Source organism: Zonotrichia albicollis, chromosome 11, assembly GCF_047830755.1.
Source record: "Zonotrichia albicollis isolate bZonAlb1 chromosome 11, bZonAlb1.hap1, whole genome shotgun sequence".
NCBI lineage: Eukaryota > Metazoa > Chordata > Aves > Passeriformes > Passerellidae > Zonotrichia > Zonotrichia albicollis.
This window is the reverse complement of record NC_133829.1, coordinates 2,635,662-2,645,081: the sequence shown is the minus strand read 5'-3', so window position 1 is coordinate 2,645,081 and position 9,420 is coordinate 2,635,662. Positions and strand designations below refer to the sequence as shown.

The window sequence follows — 9,420 nt, the reverse complement described above, 5'->3', positions numbered from 1 at the left end:
ACTCTCCCTGGGCAGCTGTCTCTGTGCTCTGCCACCCTCAACATAAAGATCTTCCTCATGTTGAGATGGAACTTCTCATGTTTTAATTAATGGACAGTATAATTTATTGCTCCTCATCCTGCTGCTGAGCACCACCCAAAAGACCCTTGCACTAGCATCTTAGCACCCTAGGATATTTTTATGCATTAACGAGATCCCCTGTCAGTCTTCTCCAGGCTAATGTGGAGGCACTTTGCTCTTAGAGAGCGCCGAAAGGAGGCCAGGAGGATGGGGAAGGGTGTGGAAGGGAAGCTGTATGAGGAGTGGATGAGGGCACTTGTTTTGTCCAGCCTGGAAGAGACTGAGAGACCTCATTGTGGTCTGCAACATCACCCCGAGGGGCAGACACTGCTCTCTTCACTCTCGTGACCAGCGACAGGACCCGAGGGAACGACATAAAGGTGAGTCGGGGAGATTTAGGCTGAATGTCAGGAAAAGGTTTTCAGAGGTTGGTCGGGCACTGGAAGGGGCTCCCCAAGGAATGGTCATGACCCCAAGGCTGCCAGAGCTCAAGAAGCGTTCGGACAACGCTCTGAGGCACCGGATGGGATTATTGGGGTGTCTTGCTCAGGGCTATAGGTTGGATTCGATGATCCCTTTGGGTCCCTTCCAACTCGGGTTCCCCGATAAATCTGTGATTTTATGACTATGGCGCCGCCGCCTCAGCGCTGAGGGCGGCCCGGCCCCGGGGCGGGTCCCGCTGCGTCATCGGCGCGCGCGGCGGGAGCCCCGCGATGCGGGCCCGGCTGCTGCGCGCCTGCCGCGAGGGCGTGAGGGCGGCGGGGCCGCCATGGCGGGTCCTGTTCTTCGGCACCGATCGCTTCGCCGTGACCACCCTGCGAGCCCTGCGGGCCGCCGGGTACCGCCCGGGCACGGGGGAGAGGGCTCTGAGGGGAGACAGGGCCGGGAGAGAGGGGCAGAGGGGACACGGGAGACGGGGACGTGAAGGAGGAGCATAAGGGGGGAGATGGACCCTGAGGGGCGCGGAGCCTGAGGGGACACGCCAGGGGCTGGGGAGGGTGAGAGAGGGGTGGGCACCGAGGGATGGGAGATGACGGCTGGTGATGAGGCTCAGAGGTTATTGAGGGATGAGGTGGAGTCGCGCGGGCGGGACCGTGGGTTGGGCAGGGAGGATGGCAGATATGAGAGGGGGAAAGAACCTGAGCGTGGGACAGGGACCGGAATCATGGAGTGAGGGAATTGGCACAGGGGCACAGCGAGGGGGGGACGTGACCCAGCCCTCGCCTCAGTCTGCCTGCGCGACGCCTTCAACACCTTGTCCACCCCAGGGAGCCCAGCGAGGACTCGCTCGTGTCCCGGCTGGAGGTGGTGACCCTGCCCTCCCGCCTGGCCCGGGACCTGCCCGTCAGGCGCTGTGCCAGGGAGCTCCAGCTGCCTGTGCACGAGTGGCCGCACACGGGACCCGCGGGGCAGTTTGATGTGGGTGTGGTGGCATCTTTTGGACGTCTTCTAAGCGAGGAGCTCATTCTGCAGTTCCCATAGTAAGTGTGTGGACAGGACATCTGTCACTGCTTTGTTAGCAAAGCTGCACTCTCCTTTTGAGGCAGCATCTGTGACTTGCAGTAGGTGAGGTCTGCTTCCCTGGGTTCATATGCTTAGTCTGAGCCTTATTGCTGTCATGGTGAAATTCAGTGTTCTTTGACACATGGGTGTAAATTTATGCAAATATTCAGCAGAACATTTGCCTTTATTCCTCACATCTCTTTCTGTGTTCGCTGATAAACTGTTGATATAGTGTGAATTTTCCTTCAGGTGCGTATTTAAGCCAGTAACACATGAGAACATATGAGCGGATAGTAGTTCACTGTAATATACGTTGCACTCCATTTACGTATGTTTCAGGTACCATTATGATGTTTCAGGTACCATTCTTGTTCTAACCTGTGAATATTTCATTCCAGTGGGGTGCTGAATGTCCATCCCAGCTGTCTCCCACGATGGCGTGGTCCTGCACCCATAGTCCACACAGTGCTTCACGGTGATAAGGTGACTGGGGTGACAATTATGGAAATAAGACCAAAAAGGTGGGTTTCGTGTCCTTTGCAGACAACTCACTGTTGCTGTTGCCTGTCAGGGCTTTAAATAATCACTACTGAAGTCAACATTTAACTCATTCTACATAACCACAGTTTTTTTTAATGTATGTAATTAAGGTTTTAAACACTTAAAGATGTTCATCTAACTGTATGACATTTACCACAATTACAGTATTTTAATAAGTGTGCAAATTGCACTTCAGGACTGTTCTCTAATTCTTAGCATTATCACAGGAAACAGACAGAGAGCAATCACACAGCTTTATCAATAGGCTTGGTATGACAGGACAGAAAATATCTGGTTTTCAGACTTCAGAGTCCCCTGTAACATCCTGTAAGTGGACAGAAGACAAGAAATTGCCTGTCTAGGCATGAGGAAGATTATATATTTTAGTTTCAGCCCAAGCTCGAGCTTAAAAGGCTTGAGCCTTTTAAAATACATTATGTAGTTACCTTTTCTTTCTGATATTATTGTCTAATAATAGATCTCAGGAAAGTGTGAAGCAAATTTCATCTTAAATATTTCAGGCTGTTTCTTCTTAGATCTCATGTTCTGAACTGTAAATTGTGTATTCATATCAGTCTCAGCTTGCTGAGGAGAATCTTGCTGCCAAGATTGGTATTCTCTTCCTTGTGTTGTCTTGTGAACCAAACATTTGATAATGTGAAATGACATCTGAAAAATAGTTTTAGAGGGGATAAAAAAGGATAATTAGTAACTGAGCTAATGTATTGAATGCAGAGTTTTGAACTGCTAATTAAGCTTCAGCTTCCCCAGTAAGGTTGTGTGTTTTCTGCCTTGCAGGTTTGATGTAGGTCCAATTATTAAGCAAGAAGAGGTCGCTGTTCCTCCCCGCTGCACGGCACAGGAGCTGGAAGGGATCTTGGCAAAGATGGGGGCAAACATGGTAAAGTCCTGCCAGCTGTGTCACATCTGACTGGTACTTTTGCTTTTAATATGTGCAAACAGAATTCTTACTAATCTTGTTCTGAGCTGGCTTCAAGTTTAGGAGGAGGATGATGTGAAACTTGGTGTTTGTGAGCACTTTGCTGAGAGGAGAGCTCAGTGCTCTGTGGTCAGGTGTCAGTGTCAGTCCTCTGTGTGCTGTTGTGTCTCTATTCAGTGAAGAACCCAAATGCTCTCTGTGGAAACAGTGCAGGTTCTTTAAATTTATATCTGCTTTTTTATTTGAATAATCAGCTTTTGTTCTCTTCTGGAATTAATATCAGAGAAGAGATCATCCATAAAAAAATAATTGCGTTTTTTCATTGTGATTCAGTGGGAAGGATGTCTTTACTGTCTCTGAATATACATGTCTTTACATTTTCTGAATATACTGAGCCAATTTTCTAAAAGCTCACAGGACAGTTTCACTCTTGAAAAATTTTACTTTGTTTATTATTGATTAATCTTAGCTTGACTAATACTCTGTACAAAATTTAATTTTGCAGCTGTTAGCAGTTTTGAAGAACTTGCCTGAAAGTTTAAAAAACAAAAAAGAGCAGCCAAAAGAAGGAGTAACATTTGGTAGGTACACATTGTTTTTAATGTAACTTGTTCATTTTTTCCTTGATCAGCAGGAAAATTGAAGTTTTCTGCCATGCTGCATTGTAGTTTTTTAGGTTCATTTCTCAGTATGCACTCTTCACTGCCTTCTGTGGTTTAAGAATGTTATACAGGAGAAAAATGCTTCAGAATTCTTCAGACTTACTGCATTAATTTTTTTTTTCCAGTTACCTGTACAATATCAAAATCACTATTGATGTCACAAGATCTGAGTTTGTTATTCCTCATTGTTGTAATGCAGACAGAAGGGTTAGAACTGTACTTATAAGCATGATATAAGTTTGCACTGCAATGGGTAAATAAAGAGAACAACTGAGAATAACAAATAATCCAAATTGAGGTGTTTACAAAATATTTTCTCCGATTTTTGCCTGAGCTACCTTGGCTGGATGGTAGACCCACTATTGGTCAGGAAAAACTGAGGTTTAAAATAGGATAAAGTAGTACAGCTGTTTGCTAAAAGATGCAAAGCAAATTAAGAAGTCTTCTAATTTCTCTTTTCCCTGCAGCTCCTAAAATCTCTATAGCGAAGAGTTGTATAAAATGGGAAGAGCAAACAGCTGCACAGATAATTCATCTGCATCGTGCAATAGGGAGTATGGTGAGACTGGATTTTTTGCAACCCTTTTCTGTCCTATAGCATGGCTGAGTTTGATGTAGATATTTTAACTAATCACTATTTTAGTCACTCAATTTTAGTTATTTTAGCTTGTTTTTGAAAGTCCTGGTAGTTTGTCATTAGAAGTGAAATTAATGCGCAGGAGAATTTTCATGGGCTCGATCCCAAGTGTGAAATCAGCTCAAAAATTTTACATTGTTTCCTTAGCTCTGAGATTTTCCCTGATGTATTTGAGGAGGTTTGGAATGCTGCAGTGAGAGCTCTGCATGGCAGTAACCAGCAAACAGCCACAGTGAAGAGCTGTTGTAGCTCATTGCTTAACTCATTTCTACATAGGCTAATGGTTTGAGTTGAGGAAGGGAAAGGAAAACTGAGTCTGATAAGGAAAATCTCCTATCTAGACATACAGCTACATTTTCCCTTAATGTTATTATCACAGGTATTTTGCCTGAGGAAAAAATAGCCTGGAAATGTGAAAACTCTGAATGTGTCATCTGTTTCTGTTTCCAGTTTCCATTGCAGACGCTCTGGAAGGGTACTACCATTAAACTCCTGGATTTTGTGGAAGTGGATAATATCCCTGGTTTTTCTGGTATTTACTCTTAAATTGTTAAAATTTTTCAACCATTTTCTTTAAGAATCTGAGTGCCATGTGGGCCAAGGTGTGTGACTGATCAGGCCTTAGTGAGTGTTCATGGATCAGATGTGGAGTAGTGCCAGAGAATGACTGTTCTGATCGTTTCTGTTCATTTGGTTATAATAAAACACAGAATACAATAAAATATTTTTCAGCAAAATAGTGACTCAAGATGGTTATCAAGCTTCAAAGGAACAGAAGTGGTTCAAATATTTTCTGTACTTTTTGGCATAAAAATGCAGGATGATCTTTCTTTGCTTTTAGATCAAATACAAAATGACTGTGAAGTTGTTCCTGGTTCAGTGTTGTTCCATAAAATGTCCCAATCATTGATAGCTCGCTGCAAGGTAGGCTTTCCCCATTTGTTTTATATTCACTGCCCTAAAGATGAGGTTTTTGGTATTTGTGTGGTGCATAACTTTTGTCTTAATTATCCATTGTTAGTCTCTGTTCTAGTTTAGATCAGCACCAGATGTTTTATTTGACACCTTAAACTTTTAATTTCCATTAACAGGCTTTGCACATTTGCAAGCAAGAATTGGACTTGTTAGCCTGTTAACATTGAATAAAATGTATTTTGTAAGCCAGCCTATGGGAGCTAAAGATAGCTTTAAACAAGAAGCTTACTGCTTTTTTTGTTTGTTTTTGTTTTTAGGAAGGCTGGGTTGGAATCAAAACAGTTATTTTAAAGAAGAAGCTTACAGCAGTTGACTTCTACAATGGATATATGCACTCTTGGTTCCAGCAGAATCCAAGAACAGTTCATCAGGAATGCAGATTTCAAACACTCAAACTTAGCATGGCAAAAAAGACTCTGAAAGAGAGGGGAATATTGGCACAGGATATAAAGCAATAAATGTATTTCTTTAATGTCTGTAAGTTAATATAAAATATTTCAAAGCCCAGCTATAACAGTCAACTTAATAAGGGGATTTCTTCCCATAGTGTTTGATCTTATTGTCATCTACATGTTTTCATGGTGGTTCCTGAAGATACTTCTTCTCTTTCCCCATTAAGGAAGAGAATCTCCATGAGTGCTGTAGATACTGAATAAATCCCTGTTTCCACTGTTGAGAAATAAATTTATTTTTATACAATATTTTCAGGGGGTTTTTTTGAGGACTTTGGTATAATTTTCTTCAGGTGTAAGTTTTGGACAATTACTTTAATCTGGAAATACTAAAATCCAGTGAGCTTTTTTAATACTCACTGGGACTTAGACTGTAGTTTGATATTCTTGTGGATCCTAAAATTCACTTTGTATCCCTGCATTGAGGTGAATAACTTAGCTGGGAACATAAGAGAATCTTTCCCTGTCCATCACAATTTTCTTCCCTCCCCTTTCTGTTTTCATGTCCTCAGATACATCTCATTTAATATTTTTGTGCCCTCTATCCAGAAAAGTTATGTTCTGCTATTTCACTTTCTGGTGGGAGAGGTTTTTACCTGATGAGGAGTTAATCTAATCCAAGATTTTCCTCAATATGTCTTTCCTTAATGGCATATACAAGGAATATTTCATGTCAAGAACCCCAAAACTTGTGATTCTTACACTTTCTTGTCTTAGGAGAGGTAATATAGCACTGAGCATAACAGCAGAGCAAAGACTGGCTGTATCTTAGGAGCTGTTCTAATATTTGCTAACTTTTTCCTGCTTTTTCTCAATTCTACTGAAGTAAAAGCAAAAATTCTAGAAAAATGTCATATCACAAGGATTAAAATGTTTCTGAAGAAGCATCTGTTAAAGCAGCTGCTGCAGTATTTTTCTTCTACTGCCATTAGATCATCAATTAATTGCCTCTGACAGGTTTTCCAAAACACATGGTCCTCCAAGAAATCCAAGCTTATGAATCAGAGTCAAAAACTGGAAACAACAGCAAGGTGGAAGTCAGGCTCCTGTAGAGAATTCCTGTTGTTCCTGACCGCAGACTCTGCAGTTTGTGCTGCAAAAATTCTAAATCTGGCAAGTTTGCTTCCAAGAAAATTATGTGTTTTTGTGTTTTGCTCCCTGCTACCTTTTGCAAGTGCAAGTTGTGGAGTTAACTTTGTTTTTATTCCGTTCAGATCAGTCTGGAAATGTTAGTAATTGCATTATGCCAATAGAAGGGTGGGTGGGTCAGTGAGTTTTCCGTGGGTTTGTGGGGATAGTGGGTGGTTTGGAGAGTTTTCTGGGGCTTGCTACCTCAGTGTATGGCAAAACCCCACCACCACAATTTAGAGATAATTTTAAGCACTAATGATTAAGAGTTTCGGACTTAAGTGTTAGTTAGCTGGGGCTCAACAGTTGCAGTATTTCAGGATCCAAATTTTCAGATGTTCCAGGTCCTAAGGCACTGGAAAATTAGTTCTTGTTCATTATAACCTGAGCAAAATGAACAGCCAGGCATGACTCCCACAGAAAGAACACAGTGACGAAAGTTCAGGCAGAATAGTCCAGGTTAAAGTCTTTTAGATAACCAAAGTGTTAAATCAGTAGCTGCTTCCTGGCAGTGACAGGAGGAAAATTCTTTTAACTCCTTTGTGCATCTCTCATCCTCAGTTTTAGGTCACGCCCGGTGTGAGACCTATTGGTGGCAGACAATAATCTGGCTCTCACTAAAGCATAAAGCAACAGGAAGAGTTTGTGTTCTGGGAAGTTTGAGGTGGCATGTGCCCAGAATCCCTGTAGATGGAGCTCGCTGCATCCCTTTTGGGTGAAAACCAAGGACAGCTGGACAGAAGATGGTGAAAATCTGGTACAGAATGCCTTCAGTTAGTTGTTTAATAGTGAATAATGTCTAAACCATATTTCAGCCAGGATCCCATGTACTTGTAATTTAATCTTTTGATCTGTGCAGAGTTTGCTATAAGGCTTCTTTTGCTTTCTGTGTGAGAGGTTATAAAAGATAAGGTCATTCTGAGTTGTTTAATAGTTAATGTCCTAGCTCTGAATATGTACAACTTTACCCAAGTCATTTTATGGAGCAAAAGAAGGTAAGATTAATTTATTTTTTTATGGTGAAAGTCTTTGGCATGCTATTTTTGGCATGGTAGAGAAGTTTTAAATGGAACTGGTGTTCCCCAGGCAGCTGTTAGCCAAAATGTCTCTTTGGAAACTTTGCTTTCACCTGGCTCTGCAGGGATTTAACTCAGTAAGTAATGAAAATCTGATTATTTTTGCAGAACAGACAGAACAAAAATAGGGCATTCACTGATGAGGTGTGGAATAGCATGTCAGGGTTGACTCTGGAACACAGACACAGTGATTCAATCCCCAGTACCACTGATGGGGTTGAGTACAGCTACCCTGGCCGTTGGAATGGGATCTTAGGAAAATAAAACAGCTGTCCTCCTCTCAGAGGAGAGAGGGAAAGCAACAGAGGTATTGACAGACCCAATGTCCACTATGGCTCAGTTTAACATCACTGGGACCAAATTACTGGCAGAATTGCAAAATATTTGGGCACCAGAAGGGCTCTGGTGTTGGATAGGGATGATTTCATCATGGATTTCAAATAAATGTTAGTAGAGGGAGTGATATTTCCTAGGATGCTGGTGACTCACGGTTAGATGCATCTGTTTCATGTTCCGCAACCTTACTACTCCCCCTGCTTCCTAGGAAACCTCTTTATTCCTGTTTTCTGAATACATTACAAATAAATAAAAAGTATAAGTGACTAATCAGAGAAGTACTTGAGCCTTTTTATAAAGTTGTTTGCAAAATCCCCCAATAATTTGCTGGTTGAGGCCAGACAAGAATCTCTCTCCTTTTGTTTATTCTATCTGCCAGTGTCCTAATGGCTTCTGGGAAGCAATAGTTTCCTTCAAAAACAGGAGGGATAGGTCACTGGATTTATCTCCAGATTGGAAACTAAGCGACCTTAATGGGAGATGCTTTGCCATTAGCCACAAACCTGCTGATGTTGAGGAGCCAGGTCTCCTTCTTCAGCCTGTTGCTCAAGGTTGGTGGTCCAAAGGCTAAGGCCAAGGGAGGAGCTGAGTCCCAGCCTTGCTGCATTCCTCCAGCTGATGCTCTCTGTTATGTGGGAGTGTGCATTTGGTTTCATGCTGTAGGAAGGACACAGCCATACACTGACCACAAACACAAGCTGGAGGAGTCAGAACTGACACTGAACTGTAGCATAAAATTTGTGTGAGTAGCAGATGCCAGGACCCTGCAGTAGCTTTGCTCCTATATAAACTTTTCTTAATGTATTTGGGATGGTGGCTCATCAGTAACAGTGAAGTGCTAGCACTGAGTGGTGGTTATGTCATGGTTGTTTTCTGTTGGTAGTGCTTAAGCACCCGTGATGGAAACCTCTGTCTTGCTCTGTGTCCAGCACAGTCTGCCAGAAGCCTCCTGGGAGAGCTCAGGGACTCAGTGAGTGCACAGATTAGTTTGTTCCTCCAAGTCAGTGCTAAGCTGCAGAGGGGGACAGTTTGGGGAAACTTGGAGAGCTTCTGGCTGTTCCAGGCTGTAGGGCCGTGACTATTTCAGTGCTGTTAAACACACTTTTCTCCC

At 42.8% G+C, this 9,420-nt stretch overlaps 1 protein-coding gene across 1 annotated transcript; it reads left to right on the top strand.

The window, feature by feature from the left end:
- Window positions 1-735: 735 nt before the first annotated feature.
- MTFMT (mitochondrial methionyl-tRNA formyltransferase) lies at window positions 736-6,018 on the top strand. The gene is made up of 9 exons (XM_074549157.1): window positions 736-898; window positions 1,329-1,541; window positions 1,962-2,084; window positions 2,902-3,004; window positions 3,549-3,624; window positions 4,173-4,264; window positions 4,793-4,874; window positions 5,184-5,266; window positions 5,575-6,018. Exons 1-9 carry the CDS (start codon window positions 774-776, stop codon window positions 5,773-5,775), a joined length of 1,098 nt encoding a protein of 365 aa, XP_074405258.1. The 5' UTR covers window positions 736-773; the 3' UTR covers window positions 5,776-6,018.
- The last annotated feature ends 3,402 nt before the right edge of the window (window positions 6,019-9,420 follow it).

Excerpts from the sequence above, each read along its gene's own strand:
- MTFMT (XM_074549157.1), top strand. The coding sequence starts at position 774 with ATGCGGGCCCGGCTGCTGCGCGCCTGCCGCGAGGGCGTGAGGGCGGCG. Across the intron at positions 3,005-3,548 it reads CAAAGATGGGGGCAAACATG|CTGTTAGCAGTTTTGAAGAA; the intron begins GTAAAGTCCTGC and ends TTAATTTTGCAG. Across the intron at positions 4,265-4,792 it reads ATCGTGCAATAGGGAGTATG|TTTCCATTGCAGACGCTCTG; the intron begins GTGAGACTGGAT and ends TTCTGTTTCCAG.